Source organism: Hemiscyllium ocellatum, chromosome 9 (genome assembly GCF_020745735.1).
Source record: "Hemiscyllium ocellatum isolate sHemOce1 chromosome 9, sHemOce1.pat.X.cur, whole genome shotgun sequence".
Taxonomy (NCBI): Eukaryota; Metazoa; Chordata; class Chondrichthyes; order Orectolobiformes; family Hemiscylliidae; genus Hemiscyllium; species Hemiscyllium ocellatum.
The window spans coordinates 5,649,829-5,671,109 of NC_083409.1; the positions used below are offsets into that span (position 1 = coordinate 5,649,829).

At 44.2% G+C, this 21,281-nt stretch overlaps 1 gene segment (V, D, J or C); it reads left to right on the top strand.

Annotated features, from left to right (window-relative positions):
* Positions 1 to 13,530: 13,530 nt before the first annotated feature.
* Positions 13,531 to 19,473, top strand: LOC132818886 (Ig kappa chain V region Mem5-like). The segment is given in 2 exon segments: positions 13,531 to 13,642; positions 19,130 to 19,473. Coding segments are annotated over 2 exon segments (456 nt in total).
* The last annotated feature ends 1,808 nt before the right edge of the window (positions 19,474 to 21,281 follow it).

Genomic DNA, 21,281 nt, shown 5'->3' on the forward strand with positions numbered 1-21,281 from the left:
ACTGAGTGACCACGAGGACAGGATGCAGAACACAGGAGGATCAGAAAGCTGAACTGTACCTATTTTACTGTTAGGAGCTTGACCAGTAATATGGTTGAACTGAGAACATTTAACAGCACTTTGAAATGTATATAGTCATCGAGACATAAAATGTACAGCATGGAAACAAATCCTTTGGTCCAACCTATCCATACCGACCATGTGTCCCAACCCAATCTAGACCCACCTGCCAGCACCCGGCCCAAAACTCTCCAAACCCTTTCTATTATATGTCCATCCAAATGCCTTTTAAATTTTGCAGTTGTACCAGCCTCCACCACTTCCACTGGCAGATCATTCCATACACGTACTATCTTTGCGTGAAAAGGTTGCCCTTAACGTCTCTTTCATATCTTTCCCCTCTCACCCTAAACCTATGCCCTCTATTTCTGGACTCTCCAACCCCATAGGAAAGACTTTGTCTATTTATCCTATCCATACCCCCATCACTTTATAAACCTCTAGAAGGTCAGTCTCCAGCCTACGACGCTACAGGGGAAAAAAAACAGCCCCATCCTGTTCAGCCTCTTCGTATAGCCCAAATCCAGCAATCCTGGCACCATCCTTGTAAAACTTTTTTGATCACTTTCAAGTGTCACAACATCTTTCCGGTAGGAGGGAGACCATAATATTCCAACAGTGGCCTAACCAATGTCCTATACAGCTGCAACATGACCTCCCAACTCCTGTACTCGATACTCTGACCGATAAAGGAAAGCATACCAAACACCTTCCTCACTATCCTATCTAACTGTGACTCAACTTTCAAGGAGCAATGAGCCTGCACTCCAAGGTCTCTTTGTTCAGCAACAGTCCTTCGGACCTCACCATCAAGTGTATAAGTCCTGCTCAGATTTGTTTTCCCAAAATGCAGCACCTCGCATTTATCTGAATTAAACTCCTTTTCCACGTCTCAGTTCATTGGCCCATCTGATCAAGATCCTGTTGTAATCTGAGGTAAACTTATTTGCTGTCCACTACACCTTCAATTTTGGTGTCATCTGCAAATGTACGAACCATATCTCTTCTGCTATTTCATATGCTGTTGCGTTGTCTTCTTGGAGTATAATATTGTTGCAATTGCTGAGACATGATTGAACAAAGAAAGAATTGGCAGCTCAACATTCCAGGGTAGAGAAGTCTCAGGTGGGAAGACAGGGTGCAACAGAGGTGGGTGCGTTGCTAAAGGAAACCATGACTGCAGTATTGCTACTGAAGGAACAATTCTTGGAAAGGTCCTCAAACGATACCGTCTGGATAGAGGTAGAGAAAAGGACAATCACTTTGTTGGGGTTATACTACAGGCGCCTCGAGAGTCAGATGGAGAGAGAGGACCAGATATGTCGGCAAATCAATGAGAGATGTGAGAGGAATAGAGCTATATTAGCAAAGAATTTCAACTGCTCTAACATGAACTTTACGTTTGACTTCATGTGAATGGAATTTTTAAAGTCCATCCAGGAGAGCTTTTGGTGCCAGTACGTAGATAGTCCCACTAGACATGGGCAGTGTTGGGCTCAATCCGAGGCAATGTCAAATTGTTGAAGAACCAGTTGGTGACCAGTTTGGAGATAGTGAACATAACTCCATAAGTTTCCTAGTTATTATGGAAATTAATAATGGTAGTGCAGACGTTAAGTGTCTAAAGTAAGGCAAGGCCACTTTCAATTTCATTAGACAGGATCTGGCAAATATAGACTGGGAGCAGTTACTTGGAGGTCAGTCTACATTTGAACAGTGGGGATCTTTTTTATGTAGTTCAGGACTCGCTCATAAAATAAGGCAATGACAGCAGCTCCTGGGATCCTGAATGTCAAGGCACATGCAATAGTCTGAGAAAGAAAAAGGAAGAAGCATATGCAAAGAACAGAGCATCAAAAAGAGGGGAGGCCCTTCAGGAGGAGAGAAAGTATGGGGAGGTGCTTAAAAAATAGGAGGACAAATATGAGCCATAAAATATCTTTGGCAACCGGATCCCTTCACCCCAGAATACTTTGCAAAGTGGCACTAGAAAAAATAGATGCACTCGTGGTCATCTTTAAAAAATTCTAGACTCAGGAGCAGTTCCTATGGATTGGAGAGTGGCTAACATAACTCCACTATTTAAGAAGGGAGACAGAGAGAACACAGTGGTGTTTGTAGACCGATTAGTTTGACATCAGTAGTGGGAAAAAGTCTGTGAAGTCCATTATAAAAGATGTGCAGCAAATGTGTTGTAACCTGCACTTTATGAACGAGCACTCTTGACAAACCGGCAAAAGTTATATCACTCAAATGCAGCAAAGTTTATTAATATATCATTCTGTCCAGTTATTATACATTTAAAATTTATTAACTTCATTGTAAATATACTTGTTTTACAATTGAATATCCACATGAAATATCAACAGTTGATTCAATTTCGAGTCAATGTCTCCTCAAACACAGCGACCTGCCGCGATGCCCGGGTAAGTGAAAGTGTGAGTGTGAAGGACATGGGGAGAAAATCGGCTATTCTAGATACAAAACATTGCTGACCACATTGATCATCTAGTGGCCTGCTGGGCATAGATTGTCAGGAGCTGAACACGAAAGAAAGAGTCATTAAGCTGAAAGAGTCATTAAGAAAATTTTCAATTAAAGATACCCAAGTTAAGCACATAAGTCACATGCTGAGAGCAAAAGGATTTGCCTGGATTCTGGAAAGGTAGGAGTGTTAGCAGTGATGTGGTGACTGACAGATGTGAACACAGTGTACCGATTTGTAGGATTCATCAAATACAAAGTGCCAATTTCTAATTAGAGTGACAATCACGATGCAAGCCAACTATTCCCATCCCAACTGCTGGTATTATTGGACAACATAGATCTTAGAACAAACCCCAAAACTACTGAAGAAATGCAGTTGGTCTGCAGCATCTGTAGAGCATAAGCACGCAATGGCAATTTGGCAAGTTGATGGTGACGTGTTGTCTTTGTAATTGGAAAGCTGTGACCAGTGGTGTATGACAGGAATTGGGGCTGCGACCCTTTCTGTTTGTAATGTACATTAATGAATTAACTGTGATTGTATAATTAGAAAGTTTTCAGATGCCACACAAATTGGTGGTGTAGTTGATAATTATTTGAATGTTATTTTATTATTACATGGACTCGAGTACAAAAGTATTGGAGCACAGTAAAAAGTATGTGATGTCACCTTGTCAGGAGCCATCTTAGGTGCGAGATACAGAATCTTAAGGACAAGGTAAAAAGAAAGAATAAGTTTAAAAGTTATACGTTACAGATTTCTTGACGTTTTTAGTTTCCAGAAGAAAATAAATAAATAAATCATTATTTCAATCATTACAGTCTTTTTTAAGCGTTAAACTACCGTGGGATCATACTTTGAGTCATCACTTCGAGACCGGAAGGCAAACTGAGGCTGTGCTAGGCCGAACGACCACCTTATACAGCAAAAGATCACCTTGTGGGCCAAGAGGCAACAACGCTGGGCCACTGAGAGATCGCCATGCTAGGCCGAGAGTCCATCACGCTGGAGCGACAGTCGAGCATACTGAGCCGAGAGGCAACCACATTAAACTGAGAACCCAACACGTCAGACCAAGAGTCTGCCTCACCGAGCTGGTAGGAGTCTGCCAGGTCAGGACTCTGCCACATCAAGTCAAGTGGCCGCAACACTGGGGCTGCACTGTTCAGAGGCCTGGCAAGTGAGGCTGGGAGTCTGTGGTTGGGAGAGAAAAGAAGAGAGAATGACAATAGAAAAACACAAAAGAAAATAAATACCAGTGGAAGTAAAAGCAGAAAAGGAAACAGAGGGAGCAGATGAACTTGGTCTGAAGAGTCCTACGCTGCTGCCATCTTGGATTACTGGGTCTCAGGCTACAGACTTATATTGATCAGCTGGTAATTGGGCAGAGCAACGGCAGATGGAATTTAATCCTGAAAAGTCTGAGGTGATCCAATTTGGGAGGTCTAATAAGGGAAGGATATGCACAATAGAAGATATGTGCCTTGAGTGTCCTTGTGCATGAATCAGGGAGGGTTCGTCTGCAGGTACAACAAGCAATTTGGAAAGCAAATGGAATTTTGTCCTTCATTGCTAAAGGGATTGAGTTTAAAATAGCAGGAAGGATATGTTGCATCTGTTCAGGGTACTGGTGAGGCCATACCTGGAGTACTTTGTGTAGTTTTGGTCTCCTTACTTGAGAAAGGATTTACTGGCACTAGAAGGGGTGCAGAGAAGGGTAATTACAGGATTGAGGGGGTTGTCTTATGAGGGGAGACTGAATAGACTGGAATATATTCGTTGGAACTTAGAAGAATGAGGGGGATCTTATAGAAACTTATAATATTATGTAGAGAATAGATAAGATTGAAGTAGAGAGAATATTTCCACTGGCAGGTGAAACTTGGACAAGAGGGCATTGCCTCAAAATTAAGGGGAGCAGTTTTAGGATTGAATTGAGAAGGGACTTCTTTACCCAGAGGGCCATAAATCTATGAAATTCCTTGCCCAGCGAAATCGTTGACGCTACTTCAGTAAACATTTTTAAAGCTCACGTTTTTTTTTTGAAAAATAAAGGAATTAGGAGATAAGATGAGAGTGCAGGTAAGTGGAATCGAGTCCAGGAAAAGATCAGCCATGATCTTATTGCACAGTGAAGCAGGCTTGAAGGGCCAGACCGCTTACTCCTGCTTCTAGTTCTTATGTTCTTATGTTCCTTGGCAGTAGTGAGGAGCACACAGACCTTGGTGTACAACTCCATCGATCCCGTAAGGTATCATCACACCCAGACATGGTGATGAAGAAGACATATGGGATGCTTGCCATCATTAGCCAGGGTTCAGAATATAGGAGTAAGGAACTCTCGTTGTTCATTTACAGAGCATTGGTTCGCCCGTTTCTTGAACACTGTACAGTTCTGGTCATAACACAGTTGGAAGAACATGAGTAGACTGGAGAGGGTGTAGAGGAGATTCACCAGGATGTTGCTTGGGATGAAAAGTGTTCGTTATGAGGAGAGAGCCTGAATAGACTGGGTTTGTTTCCTCTGGAGGAGAGGAAGCATGGGGGTGGGTGTTGGAGTGAATCGGATTAAGGTAGACAAAATTCTGAGAGACAAAGTCAATCGCGATCATATTTTCCCCATTGACGACACGTCTATGACCGAAGGCAGTAAGCTTAATGTGATGAAAAGGTGGTTTAGAGGGGAATTGAGGATTGCTTTCTTTCCCCAGAGGGTGGTACAAATATAGAATGTGCTGCCTGAGAAGGTGGTGGAGGCAGCTCCTCTCACAACACTTAAGACACATTCAGACGAGCACATAAAATGCTAGGGCATGAAAGGCTATGGACCAAGTGCAGGTAAATGGGATGAGTGCAGTTTGATGTTTACTGATCGGCATCGACATGATGGGCAGAAGGGCCTGTTTGTTTGCTGTATGACTCTATGACTGTGAAGAGAAGGATATGGAAGCATCTATCATGTCTTTTTTGAAAATATTTAAACAAATGAGGTGAGGAAAAACAATGGAGCTTGCCCATGCAAAATGAACTTGGGAAGCACAAGAAGTTTCTATATCCCTGCCAGAGGAACATTCTCAGTATCTCGAGGAAGTGAAAAGGTGAAAAGCACATATGCATTGATCCCACAAACATATAGCAAGATGTCTCAGAACTTACAGAAACAACCTCCACAAACTTCTACTGGGTTTGAGACAATTTAGCAAAACATTGTTGACAGGTGGATAAGGTCATTAAAGGCTGAGAATACTTACAATGTTGTTGGCGATATTAATCTCTGAGAAGGATATAAAACTTCATTCCCTTCTAGAAACAGAATTCATGTAAAAGACCAAAGGGGAACAACAGCATAACAAGCAGCTAGAATGGTTAATGATTATAGACTTCATTAAAGCCAAAACCCTGCAGATGCTTGAATCCAAAGTAGACAAAAAGGAGGCTGAAAGAGCACAACAAGCCAAGCAGCATCAGGAGGTGGAGAAGTCACCTGATGGGAGACCGATCCAGAAACCTTATTCCCATCAGGCCCAGAAATGGGAGAAAAATAAAAATTAGGAGAGTGTGTGGAAGGCAGGTAGACAGGGGAGAGAATGTTCAGGAGGGAAAAGCCCGAGAACTCCTCCTCAGACTAAGAAAGAAATTGCTGATGCTGGAAGTGTTGATCAGAAGCTTAAATGATTCTCTTGGAACAAGGTGGGCCATGTACGTATGGAATGTTGCAAGTTGTGAAGTAGACCCAGCGGATTTATGGGAGTTAATAAAAGTGAGTCAAAGGAGGGAATGCAAACAGTTAATCCCATGGAGCAGGTTGTAGCTATAACTATAACAAAAAGGCCGGAGGTGAATTCTGTCATTAGTAAAGGAAGTTGTAAGGTAGATGAGAGGTGAACAGGCCTTTTATGAAAAGGAATGGTGACTCCATTTTCTTCAGCTAAACCTAGAATCAAACTGAGACATACAGGGACAATACAATTACTTTTACTGGAGAAAGAATTGATTGTCCCTCCAGAGAGCTCGATGGATTTTAAGGTATTAATCAATGGGATTGGTGGAGAATATATTCCACTTCCATTGCATACAGTACAACTGGAATGTGATTTGTTATCAGGAGAAGTAATTGTCGGAGTGGAGGAAACATTCCCTGTTGAGAAAGTCGATTTCCTTCTGGGGTATGATTTGACAGGAATAAAGGCAATTACAGGATGTTCAAAAGAGGTCCAAGAAACAGAACATTGACAATAACATTCTCTCTCCTTCGTATGAGGCAACCAGGGCAATGGTTAATCAAAATCAAGCAAAAAGATTTGATGTGACATCGCAGCAAGTCGGAAGTTCGCTGAAACTTTCCGAAACGGTGAAGATAATCCAGGTGGAGTGTTTGGTATGATGTCATTAATTACAGCAGATCCAAAAAGCAGATCCTGAGTGAAATAAATGAACACAATCAGCTCATACTGAGGCCGAGGCTGGAGGGGTTTCAGAGTGCTATTATCTTCGGAATGGGGCGCTGATGAGGAAACGGAGACCGCCTCCACCCCCTCCCCACGCCCCCCCCCCTCCCCCCGCGATAGACTCCCAGATTAAGAATGGTTGGTTAACCATTGGTTTTTGGTACCACCCAGCTATGATAGGGAGATATTGTGAGGAGCACATCAGATTTCCATGGCAGGACCATGGGGACTTGAAAATTGTCCAGTTGTCCACAGGCATCCAGAATCAGGTGTTTTATTGAGCCAAAATTAAATAAAGATGTGGCTCATTTTATAAATGTTTCATACATGAACTCATTGTTACCAATCTGCCAACTGCAGATGCATCTGTCCACGAAAGTATCAGTAAGGGTGACCACCACACAGTCATTATGAAGACCAACACCCTCCTTCACATTGAAAATAGCCTCCATCATGTTGTGTGGCACTAGCAAAACACTAACTGGGACAGACTTACAACCAATCTCACAACTCATAACTGGGCATCCACGAGGCACTGTGGACAATATACAGCAACAGAATTGTGCTCCAGCCACGACTCGACCATTATCATCAAACCAGGGGATCAACAATGGTTCAATGGAGAATTCAGGAGGGCATACCAGGAGCAGCACCAGTCATTCATTAAGATGAGATGTTCCTGTATTCCTGATGAAGGGTTTTTACCCGAAAGGTCGATTTTACTGCTCATCGGATGCTGCCTGAACTGCTGTGCTTTCACAGCACCACTCTAATCTAGACTCTGGTTTCCAGCATCTGCAGTCATTGTTTTTTCCAAGATGAGGTATTTACCTGCTGAAACCACCAAACAGGACGACTTGCATGCCAAGCAGCACAAGCAGCAATTGATAGGCAGTATTAGACAACCCACAACCAATGGATCAGCTCTTAGCTCTGCAGTCCTGTCACATCCAGTCATGAGTACTGGTGGATGATTAAACATCTCACTGGATGAGCGGGCTCCACAAATATCCCCATCCTCAATGATGGAAGAGTCCAATACATAGGGCAAAACATAAGGCTGAAGCTTTTGCAGAAATGTTCAGCCAGAAGTTCTGAGTGGATGAGCCGTCTTGGCCTCCTCCAGTGGTCCTCAGCATGAAAGATAACCGTCTTCAGTCAATTCGATTCACTCCACGTGCTATCAAGAAAACAGGTACTGGGTACTGCAATGGCTATGGGCCCTGACAACATTTTGCTAATAGTACTGAACAGTTATGCTCCAGAACTTGCCACTTCCCTAGCCAAGCTGTTCCAGGTAGGCTATAACACTGGCATCTGCCCAATAATGTGGAAAATTTCCCAACTATGTCCTGTACATAAAAAGCAGGACAAATCCAAGCCAGCCAGTTACCGCCCCATCAGTCTCCTCACAATCATCAGGAAAGTGATGGAATGTGTCATCAACAGTACTGTCAATCAGTACCTGCTCAGCAATAACCTGCTCTGTGATGCCTTGTTTGGGTTCCACCAGGTCACTCAGTTTCATTACAGATTGGTTCAAACATGGACAAAAGGGTTGAAGTAGGGATGAGCAATAAATGCCGGCCTTGGGCAACTTGGGATAAGCAACAAATGCTGGCCAGTCAGTGATGCTCACATTACACAAAATGAATAAATTTTAAAAAACTTTTCAAGTTATAGGTAAACCTCAACATGTGATTGAACCAGCATCCTTAATTCCTCTCCCAGTTTTTGAGGAAACATTCAGTCGTGTACAGGTGTGTCAAGTAGTGAGTATAATGGAGGAGGGGATGAGAAAAAGCCTGAGAGCCAAAGACAATTGGACATTTTCCAAAGTGAACTTCCTCCTATGAGGTGAATAAATTCAGAGATATTAGAGAATTCAGAAACTGTATTTTTGCATCTGGAGGAAGATTAAAAGAGGGACAGAGTGAGATTTCTCAGAGAATGCAAAGAACTTTGTGTGAGGTGTGGTTGGGGCCTGTATTCGGTCTGTACTCGATGGAGTTTGGAAGGATGAGGGAGAATCTCAGTGAAACATACAGTATACTGAGAGGCCTGGATAGAGTAGACATGGAGAAGGTGTTTCCACTTGGCAGAGAGACTGAGTGCACAGCCTCAGAGTGAAGGAGCCATCCTTTGGAACTGTGGTGAGGAGATTTTTCATCCAGAGAGTGGTTAACCTGTGGATTAATCATTGCTGCAGAATGCTGCGGAGGCCAAGTCATTGAGTGTATTTAAGACAGAGATAGATGGATTCTTGATTGCTAAAGGGATCAAGGGTAATGGAGAAAAGGCAGGAGAATGGGGTTGATTGAATGGCAGAGCAGAATTGATGGGCCGAATGGCCTAATTCTGCGCTGATACGTGGTCTTTAAAAGATACATTTAGGTGTCCCAGATTAATCGAACATGATGTGGATGTAGTTTACTCAGACCCAATAAAACAAAATCCACTTTGGTTAAAACCAGACAACCAAGCCAAAGAAACAAATGAGGCTCAATATTTGTTGGAGAATCAAATGATGGAACTGTCAGAGTAGATTAGATTACTTACAGTGTGGAAACAGGTCCACACCAACCGACCGAAGCACAACCCACCCAAACCCCTTACCTAACATTACGGGCAATTTAGCATGGCCAATTCACCTGACCCGCACATCTTTGGACTGTGGGAGGAAACCGGAGCAAACCCACGCAGACACGGGGAGAACGTGCAAACTCCACACAGTCAGTCGCCTGAGTTGGGAACTGAACGCGGGTCTCAGGCGCTGTGAGGCAGCAGTGCTAACCACTGTACCACCGTGCCGGCCACAATTGGCGTTCTCTTGTGTAGGAGTGAGCAGAAGTCACTATCACCGAAAACGCTGGATTTTATTTTAAAAATGGCTGCCTGGAAAAATTGTTCTGCCTGGAATTCCAGTTCACACCTCAACTCTGAAAGCGACACCAACCAGAACACATTCTCTTGACTGAAAATAACTTTTACAACTTCAGACTACAAACACACATTACTATCAAGGAGCTTCAGAACCATGAACAACAGAGGTCGAACAGAGAAGCTGAATCCAGACACCAAACCAAGAGCATCATCGTAACAAAGGACACCCAAGAGCGGGAACACCAACCAAACGCTATCTTAACAAGAGCTTTCAGACACAGGCCTGTTCTGAATAAACAAGAGATTCTTTTTCCCTGAAACACCTGTCTATTACCTTCTTAATTTCAGTTTTAAATAAACCTATTTGCGAAACCAGGGATCTGGGGATGATTCAAACCACCTAAAAATCAGCAAATTACTAATCGCAGAAAGAGAGGGTCCCCTGATTAAAAAAGTAAAAAATGAGGTCTGCAGACCCGATGTGGCCTCCTCTATATTGGTTGCACCCGATGTGGCCTCCTCTATATTGGTTGCACCCGATGTGGCCTCCTCTATATTGGTGCACCCGATGTGGCCTCCTCTATATTGGTGTGCACCCGATGTGGCCTCCTCTATATTGGTGTGCACCCGATGTGGCCTCCTCTATATTGGTGTGCACCCGATGTGGCCTCCTCTATATTGGTGTGCACCCGATGTGGCCTCCTCTATATTGGTGTGCACCCGATGTGGCCTCCTCTATATTGGTGTGCACCCGATGTGGCCTCCTCTATATTGGTGTCCGCCACAAGTTCACCTGTACCTCCACACACATCATCTATTGCATCCGCTGCACCCGATGTGGCCTCCTCTATATTGGTGAGACAGGCCGCTTACTTGCGGAACGCTTCAGAGAACACCTCTGGGCCGCCCGAACCAACCAACCAAATCACCCCGTGGCTCAACACTTTAACTCCCCCTCCCACTCCACCGAGGACATGCAGGTCCTTGGACTCCTCCACCGGCAGAACACAACTACACGACGGCTGGAGGAGGAGCGCCTCATCTTCCGCCTGGGAACCCTCCAACCACAAGGTATGAATTCAGATTTCTCCAGCTTCCTCATTTCCCCTCCCCCCACCTTGTCTCAGTCGGTTCCCTCAACTCAGCACCGCCCTCCTAACCTGCAATCCTCTTCCTGACCTCTCCGCCCCCACCCCACTCCGGCCTATCACCCTCACCTTGACCTCCTTCCACCTATCCCACCTCCATCGCCCCTCCCCCTAGTCCCTCCTCCCTACCTTTTATCTCAGCCGGCTTGGCTCTCTCTCTCTTATTCCTGATGAAGGGCTTATGCTCGAAACGTCGAATTCTCTATTCCTGAGATGCTGCCTAACCTGCTGTGCAGGGTCCCCTGATTGGACTGTTTAGAGTAATTGGAGTTCTCTTGTTTGTTGACACAGCCAGATGTTTCAATTAGATACTGTGCACACTTTAAGAATGTGAATGTAGACGCACAGATGGATTTGTATCCTTTTCCAAGGTCAGAAGATTGCATTGACATGGTGGGTAGTGCGTCAATCCTGGCGAAAATTGATTTGATGAAAATATATTGACAAATATCGCTGAGAAGAACAAAGGAAATTTCTGCCTTTGCTGCATTCTGGATCTTTGTACACAATGGAAAACTCAAATACATTCGAAACATGTTGGGACAACAGGTGATAGACTGAGAGCAGAATTGAAGAAAATTAGTGTTGCTCAGAAAATTGTTTTGGAAAATTTATGGGATTAAAATTTGATAAATCCACAGGGTCCAATAACCTACATTTCAGATTACTTCAGAAATTGCCCAAAAACTTTGGAAGCATTGGTGTTCAAGGCTCTATCGATTCTGAAACAGTTCCCAGTGACTGGAGAGTTGCAAATGTAACATCACTATTTAAAATGGGAGGGAGAGAGAAAACTGGACATCTTAGACCCGTCGGCCTGACATTGGTATTGGGGAAAATACTCAAGTCCGTTGTGAAAGATTTAATCACGGAGGACGTGGAAGACAGTGACAGGATTAGACAGAGTCAGCATGATTTGTGAAAGGGAAAAAAATGCTTAACAAATTGAGTGGAATTGTTCGAGGATGTAATGAGCGGATTTGACAAGGTGAGCCAATGGATGTGGTTTATCTGAAACATTCAGATAAGTAAGTCCCACAGTAGAAATTAGCGTATAAAAGTAAGCCTCATGGGACTGGGGGCAGTGTACTGACATGAATAGAGAATTAGTTGGCAGACTGGAAACAAAGAGATAAAAAAAACAGACCTTTTTCTGAAAGGGTGCCAGAGGCCTGGGTCCAGCTATTCACCATATTTTTTTCATGGTTTGGATGATGGAACTGAAGAGTAATATCTCCAACTTTGCAGATCACTCAAAGCTGGCTGTGAGGGGGAGCTGTGAAGAAGATGCAGGGATTCCTCTGTCCTTGTATACCAGTCACTGAAAGTCATCGTGCAGTTGCAGCAGGCAGTGCCGAAAGATAATGATATGTTACCATTATAGTGAGAGGATTTGAGTGCAGGACCAGGGATGTGAAGCTGTAATTGTATGGGGCCTTAGTGAGTCCACATCTGGAATATTCAGACAAGTACTTGGATGAACCCTTGAAATATTATAACATTAAAAGCTACGGCCATTGTGTTGGAAAGTTTGATGAGTGTAGATTTAACGTGGTTTGGATGGTACGGGTACAATGGGCCGAAGGGCCTCTTCTGTACTGTGTGACTTTATGATTGTATTGTGTGCAGCTTTATTCTCTTTATCTGAGGAAGGATGTTCTGGCTGTGGAGGGAGGGCAGTGAAGGTTTACCGGGGTGATTCCAGGGATGACAGCATTAGATCTGAGGAGAAATTGGATCAGTTAGGAATATATTTACTGGAGGTTAGAAGATTGAGGGGAGTCACACTGAAAACTCTAAAATTGTAACAGGACAAGGCAGAATGTTCCTGATGACTGGGGAGTCCAGAACCAAGGAATATAATTTAAGGATATGGGAAAGGACATTTTAGGCTGACATTGAGAGCAATGTTTTCATTCAGTGAGTGGGAAGTCTGTAGAAGTTTCTATCACTGAAAGCATTTCAGCACAAACCACTGAATATTTTCCAGAAAGAGCAGGATATGGTTCTTAGAATGAAAGCAATCAAAGGTTATAGGGAGGAAGCAGGAACAGGCACCTGAGTTGGATGATCAGCCATGATCATATTGACTGGCAGAACAGGCTCCAAGGGCAGAATGGCCTACTCCTGCTCCGAAGCTCACTGTTTGAGAGACTGTACATTAACGTGGAACCATATTGAATTAGTGGAAACACATTTGCCTTGGGTTAGAAATTAGTTTGGAGATGGGAGACAGAGTAAGGAGATAATGTGTGTGTCCTCCATTGAGCAAGAGGTGAATATCGATGTGCCCAGGGATCCATCCTGGGACTTCAGTACTTCACAGTATTTCTTAATGTCTTGGAATTCTCTATTCCTGAGATGCTGCCTGGCCTGCTGTGCTTTGACCAGCAACACAGTTTCAGCTGTGATCTCCAGCATCTGCAGACCTCATTTTTTACTGAAGGAATAGAGAGCCGTATATCCAAGTTTGCTGACCACACTGAGTGAGGCAGCTAGGAGGATGTTACAGAGATGGGGAGGGTGCTTGGACAAGGAGGGACTTCAGAACAATGACGAGAATTTGAAAATCGAGGTGTTGTTGAACCGGGAGTCAATGTCGCTCAGTGAGGATGGTAAGGGATGGGGATGGGATTTGTTGCGAGTTCGGATACAGGTAGCAGAGTTTGGGGTGAGCTGAAATTTACAGAGGGCAGTGGTTGTGATGTGGCCCAGGACAACATTAGAATGATCACGTTTGGATTTCCAAAGCAACGGCTGGGACTTTCAGTAGGTAATTTCTGTGTTGTGGAGGATTTGGGGCTCAGATCAGACTCAATGATGAGGCCAAGATTGTAAGGAGTCTGATACTAAATAAAAGCTGAAAAAGGTGCAGATGCTGCAAATGAGGAACACAAACAGAAATTGCTGGAAAATGTCTGCAGGTTTGGCAACATCTGTGGAGAGAAAGCACAGTTAAAATTTTGGGACAAGTGCACCTTCTCAGAAGTGTTCTGACGAAGAGTCACTCAACCTGAAAGGTCATCTCTGATTGCTTTCCCCAGATGCTGCCGGACCTGCTGAGGTATTCTGTTTTTGTAAAGAGTCTGGTTGACCAGCAGACAGTGCTCAGGGGGAGGGATGGAATTTGTACCAGGAGTTGAAGAGGATGGCTTTGATTTTGCCAATATGTTTCACGGTGAGCCTGGCTCCTCAGTCCTGATGGCTCTTAGCTGTGGTGATTTTCACTGATTGGACACATATTATTAGAGATTCTGACCACAGCACAAAGCCTCAATGTAAAAAAAATAACTGGAAAGACTGTCAGATCGCAAAGTTGAAACTTCACCCAGAGAGGAAGTGAAAGAAGGAGCTCGGAGCAGCTGGATGTTTGTTACTGAGACGGGAGAAAACTGTGAACCGTCTGCACTCTCTGGAATCTGACAGCACATAAGAACATTAAAACTAGGAGCAGGAGCAGGCTATCTGACCCCTCGGGCTGCTCTTCCATTCGGTAAGGTCAGGGCTGTTGTTTTCATGGCCTCAGCTCCCCCCGACCCACCTTTTCACCAAAACCCTTGATTCGTTTACTGTTCAAAAAATTATCTGTCTTAGCTTTGAAAACATTTCCTTAGGAAACCTCAACGACTTCACTGGACAGGGAATTCCATAGATTCACAACCCTCTGGGTGAAGAAGTTCCTTCTCTATTCAGTCATAAATCTGCTCCCCCTCGCACACGAGGAGGCCATTCAGCCTATCGTGTCTGTAAGTGATCCAATTAGTCCCACTGCCCCTCTCTCTCCCCATAACCCAGCAAATCTTTCCTTTTAAGCTCAATCTCCAGTTGCCTCTTGTGGACCTACCCCTAACCTGGGCTCCAAATTGGCACCTCATCCATTCATTGGGAGGCAAACTGCCTAGGCTGGGAAATGGAGCTCAGGATCCTGAACATTCTCTCTCTCTTCCTGAGGGACATTTGATGCTGAGGTTTAGTTCTATGTAACTGTACAATATATGCCTACCATACACACTTCCCCATTCTGTGTGTAAAAAGGCTGGAGCCTGTCAGCAGGATATTCAACTGCACGAGCCGTCATCAATTTCACCCAATTCTGACCACATCCACTCTCCATAACCTGTCAACTCATTACTAATATCAAATCTGTCCATCTCTCACTTGGTGAGACTGGGAAGGGGCCACTTCATTCCAGACAGTTTGGAATTTATGGAGCACAGATGGAGGACGTTGAGAGAGGACATTGGAATGATGGAGTTTGGAGGTGGGATGAGCAGGAATAAGGGTTCCGTGATCAAGGGGCTGATGTAGTGCAGAGACAAGCAATGTTGTGGAGATTGAAATAAGAGCCCGATGTGATGGAGATGATGTGGAGTTTGAAGCTCCAATACTGGAGGGTCCAGTGGGAAAGAGGCCTTTGTGTACTGCTGTTCATTGTACATTCCAGTGGGATGGATGGTCCAGCGAGAACGAAGTCCTAGTTTATGGTGTCTTTTGGAGTGTCCTGACAGAAGGAGGCCCATGTTTACTGATCTCTGTTGGAGGTTCCAATTGAGTCCCATGGAATTGGAATGTTGGCATTTCTTGCAGCAATTGGAATCTTGGTATTTATTATAAAAGGACTGGATTACAGAAATAAAGAAATATTGTTCCAATTCTATGAGGCTTTGGATAGACCATATCTGAAGCACTGTGTCCAGTTGTGGTCTCCTTACTTGGTGAAGGATATGGTGGAACTGGATGTAGTTCACCAGACTGATTCCCGGGATGAAAGTGCTGTCATATGAGGAATCGTTGAATAGCTAGGGCTTGTACTCACTGGAGTTCAGTCGCATGAAGGGGGATCTGAGTGAAGTATATAAGATGCTAAAGGGGGTTGATAGGGCAGGTGTGGAACAGATATTCTCTCGTGTGGGCCAGTCTCGAACAATAGGTCATAGATATTGATTGAGAGGAGGTACATGTAAAACTGAGATGAGGAGAAAATACAGGCGGCACAGTGGTGCAGTGGTGAGCACTGCTGCCTTACAGTGCCAGGGACCCAGATTCAATTCCACCCTCAGGCAACTGTATGGAGTTTGCACATTATCCCCCTGAATGTGTGGGTTTCTTCTGTGTGCTTCGATTTCCTCTCACATTCTAATGATGTATACATTCGGAGGATTGTCCATGCTAATTTACCCATAGTGGCCAGGAAAGTGTAGGTTAGATTCATTAGTCATGGGCAATATTGGGTAACATGGAAAGGGTTCGGGAATGGCTCTGTGTGGAATGCTCTTAAAAGGTCGGTATGCACTTGTTGGGATGAGTGGCCTAGTTCTATACTGTCTGGAATCTGTTCCATTCCAACTAGTTCTCTCAGAGGGTTGTGAACCTGTGGAAGTCAGCTCGCACCACCACTAACCCCAGGCCCTCTCCCACCGGTTCCTCAAGCACAATGGAGGCAGAATCAATCAACAGATTCAAGAAAGAAACAGATGTCTTTCTGATGAAAAGCAGGTTAGAGGGCAATAGGGAGCAGTCTGGAAAGTGGGGAGGAGGTTAAGATCAGCGATGATCATGTTACATACGAAACGGGCTTGAAGGCTGAATTATCTATTCTTGCTCCTCCTTCCGAAGTTCAGTCTTGCTAAGGCAATGAGATCCTTGTTTACTGGATCCAGTCACATGTTTACTGGACTGTATTGGAGGGTCCAGTTTGAAGCTGATCCATATTTACTGGTCTGTTCTGGAGAGTCCAAAGAAATGGAGGCCTTTCTCTCCTGGTTTCTATTAGAGCCTCCAACAGTAATAAGGTCCATGTTAAGTAGTTTCTGCTGGAGTATTTACTGGGAAATAGACCCATATTTACTGGTCTCCATTGGAGGCTCCAGTGGCCTATGTTTAATGGTCTCTACTGGAGAGTTCAGTGGGAATGAATTTCATGCTTATTGATCTCCATTTGACAGTCCAGTGGGACATGGATAACGTGGTGAGCGTGGGGCTCATTTCCTTTCTGTTGTATCTGTGTGATGGTCCAATCCCCATCCCAGTAAAATTGGAGCTTGACCATATAAGGGGAAGTTGAGGGGAAAGGATTGGAATATGTTGTGAATGGACAGGGTGGGTCAATGTGGCAAAGTCTATCCTATCCTTCCAGCTCACACTGATGCCATGAGGATCTCCTCTCTCTGCTGGGCTTTCAATGGAATGTACTTTGTGTCCGACCCAGTCCGCTGTAAAAATAGGTCAATAGCACAGACTTGCCCTTCATTTGACAAAAATCTGACCGCCTTCCTGAGAGAGGCTAAATCCAGGTCAATGTGGGAAATGGGGATTTACTCCAGGAGTAAACATACTCTTGGAGTCAATGATTAAAATCCATTAGTGGTGTAGAGCTGGAGACGATTTACCCTGTATTTAACTTTTATCACTTGCCACATTGTTGGAAAGGCAGAGAGAGGGAGAGAAAGTGAGTGAGAGGGAGAGAGAGAGACTATCGGCGAGAGAGACATAGAAGGACAGGGTGAGAAAGTGAGAGAGTGCGGGCCAAAGAGTCTGAGGCAGTGTAAGATGAGTAAAAGGGGGAGATAGAGAGAGAGAGAGAGAGAGAGAGAGAGAGAGAGAGAGAGGTAGAGATGGTGGGGTTGAAGAATAGAGATCGAGCGAGATAGAGGATGAGACAGTGTGACTGAGAGAGAGGGGGCAGAAATAGAGAGAGAGAGAAAGATGTAGAGTAGTTGTGAGACTAGGAGTAAAGGGAATCTAGTGAAAGAGAGACAGACAGACAGGTTCTGGTCACCACATTAGAGAAGGGTCTGACTGTAGTCGAGACGGTGCAGAGATTTCCCAGGATTCTGCCTGGCCAGGTTAGTCTGAGCTATGAGGAAGGATTGAAAAAGCTAGGATTGCTTCTCTTGGAGTAGTGAAGGTTGAGAGGGAACCTGCTAAAGGGCTAGAACATTATGAGGGGCAGAGATAGGGTGGACAGGAAATCAACGTTTTCCATGAATAGAGGGATCAACATCCACGGGCAGAGATTGGAGATTAAAATATATGCAAAGATAGAAACAGGGAGTAGGAGTAGTGTTAGGGTTCGGATTCGGGATTGGCCCTGTGAGGCTGCTCTGTCATTCAATATAATCATGGTTGATCCACTCCCTCAATGTCAAGCTAGGATTGGTGTTGTTAGATCATTGATGACCCGTTCAGACTTGTTAAATGCTGTTAATGTCATTGAGTTTCTGGTTGAGAGAGAGAGACAGAAGACAGAGAGAGAGAGAGAGAGAGAGAGAGAGAGAGAGAACATTGAGAGATTGAGTGAGAGAGGGCGAGGCATTTAGCTGCTGCCCCAGGACTCACTGTTCCAATGTCCTGGAATAACGACTGCTAGAGAGATCAGTTAGAGAGTGACTGGAGGGAGGGAGACAGACAAAGAGAGAGTGAGGCAATTAGAGATTGAGGGTATAAGGAGCGAACGAGTTAGGAATTGGGTAGAAAGATAAGTGAAGGGGAAGAATGAATAAGAAAGAGAGAAAGCGAGAGAGAGACCAACTAACACAGAAGGAAAAGGAGATTAAACAGAGTGTCAAACATACTTGGAAAAAGGGAAAGATATAAATGGTTATATAATTGGTAGAGGACAGAGTCGGAGACGGAAATAGAAAAGGAGGGAGAGTCAATGAATAACAGGAATATATACAAGAGAAAGGTGAGAAAGAGACAAAGGGGCAAAGGATGAAAGGAAGTATGAAAAGGAAGGACAAAAGAGAGAGAAGAGGAAGTGTGAGGGACTGACGTGGCAGGCTCTCACAGACTGCAGCTTTATAAAGCAGAGCCCAGTGAAGGGAGAGTTTATCAGGAACCAGGCACAGGGACAGGAGCACACACCATGATTTCACACATCCAGCTGATCTGGCTCCTGGCATTCTGTGACGCAGGTACAAATTTATCTCCTTCAACTTTTAAAATTTAGCTGCTCTCCATTTCATTCCAATTCAACTGGCTTGTGATTGAAGGGAAAATGTTGAAACCAGCGGAATGCTCAGTGTCTCCAACAATCTCTCATTTGACAGGCTCTTTCTGTGACAGTTCTGATTTCACTGTGTTTCTCTCTGACCCCTTAGGTATCAGTGGGGACATCATTATGAGCCAGTCTCCCCCGGTGCTGTCAGTGGGACTGGGCCAGACCGCAACCATCACCTGTACGGCCAGTCAAGACATTAGCTACTACCTCAGTTGGTACCAGCAGCGAGAAGGTCAGAAACCCTCTCTCCTGATCTATTATGCAACATATAGATTCACAGGAGCTTCTGAGCGATTCACTGGCATTCAAACCAGGACCAGTTTCATCCTCACAATCAGCAACGTTCAGAATGAGGATGTCGCTGATTATTTCTGTCAGAACAACAAGTATAGCAGCCCCCCTCTTACATTCAGTAAAGGAACCAAGCTCAGACTGAGTAAGTAAACCTCAATCCTCCGTTAATTACACTTTCAGTATTGAATCAACTTTTTTAAAAAAACAAATGCTGAATTGTTAAAGGTGTTAGTAGGGAGCGGCAGTGAATGAAATAGTTGATTAAGGAGCATTGTGTCTAACAGGGTGTACAACTATATTTCTTTAGTTCCATTGCTCCCTTTAAAAATACAAGTTATAATTCAGTCAGTATTACTCACCGTGTGGAGGAGCTCTGTCCGTTTGCAGCCTGTGGTCCCATTCCTGCAGCATGGAGTGAAATCAGTGAGTAGCCTCCTGCCAGTCTCAGTGTGACAGATACTGGGGAGAGTTTGATGTGAGCTCTGGCTCCCTGTCCCAGTCTCTGTTCTCACTGACCTCAGGAGCAGCAACAGCATACCTCATATGACAAACCCTTCATCCTCAGGATCATTCTTATAAATCCCTCCAATGCCAGCACATTGTTTCTTCAAATATGGATCCCAAATCTGTTCACCATATTCCAAATGCGATCTGACCAGACCTTTACACAGCCTCAGCAGTGCATCTCTGTTCTTGTATTCTGGCCCTATTGAAATGAGTGCTACCCTTTCATTTGCCTTCCCAAACAAGCTTCCCAACTGGACCTACCTGTTAAGCTTCAGGGAAACCTGAATGAGGTTTGTCCTTTAGATTTCCAAAGGCTTTCCTCATTTAAAAAATACCTTTACACCTGACTCCATTGATTCCTGAAAGATCATCACTAATGCCTCCACAATCTCTTCAGTGATCTCCTACAGAACACACTGGTGTAGTTAATCTTGTATGGATGATTTATCCACATTCAGACCTTTCAGATTCCCCAGTACCTCCACCTGAGTGATGGCCACGATCTCCCCTCTGCCCGCTGACAGTCTTGAAGTACTGGTATGCTGCTGGTGTTTTCCATTGTGCAGACTGATGCAAAGTGTATTTTCACTTCCTCTGCTCTTCCTTCATTTCCTAGTATTCTTTCTCCAGCCTCATTTTCCAGAGATACAATGTCCATTTCTGCCTCCCTCTTCCTTTTGATATATCTGATAAAAACACTTGCAATCTTCTTTTATATTACTGACTAGCTTTCCCCACATTTCACCTTCTCTACCCGGAAAATTTGTTTAGTTATCCTCTATAGATTTTTAAAAGTTTCCCAATCCTCTGGCTTCCCACTATTCTCCATCACATTGTATGCTTTTTCTTTTGCTTTTATGCTGTCCTTGACCTCCCTCATCAGCCATGGTTGCCTTGTCCTCCCCTTAGTATGTTCTTCTTTTTTGGGATGAATTCCTATTCTGCTTCCTGAATTAGCCCCAGAAATCTGCTGTTTGCTGCCCCTCCATTTTACCTGCTCAGCTCCCCGTCCAATCAACTCTGCCCAGCTCCTTCTTCATGTCTTTGCACTTACCTTTACTCAATTGAAATACTGTTGCATCTGATTGCAGATTCTCCCTCTCAAACCACACGGGGAATTCTATCATATTATGGCCACTTATCCATCGAGATACTTTCATCTTCAGCTCACTAATCAACTTTGCCTCATTACACATCACTGAATCCAGAACTGCTTGTTCCATAATGGCTCGACCGCCAGCTGTTTCAAAAACCATCTCGTAGACATTCCATTAACTCCTATCCTTGAGACGTGCTACTCAGTCCACCTATGTTTTGAAGTCTGCCATAAAATTTTGTATCTGGCTTTTCTGTCTCCTGATTGATTTCCTTCCCCAAACGCTGACTACTGCTTGGAGACCTGAACATAACTTGCATCAGATTCTTTAATCTTGGGTTCCTCAACTCTACCC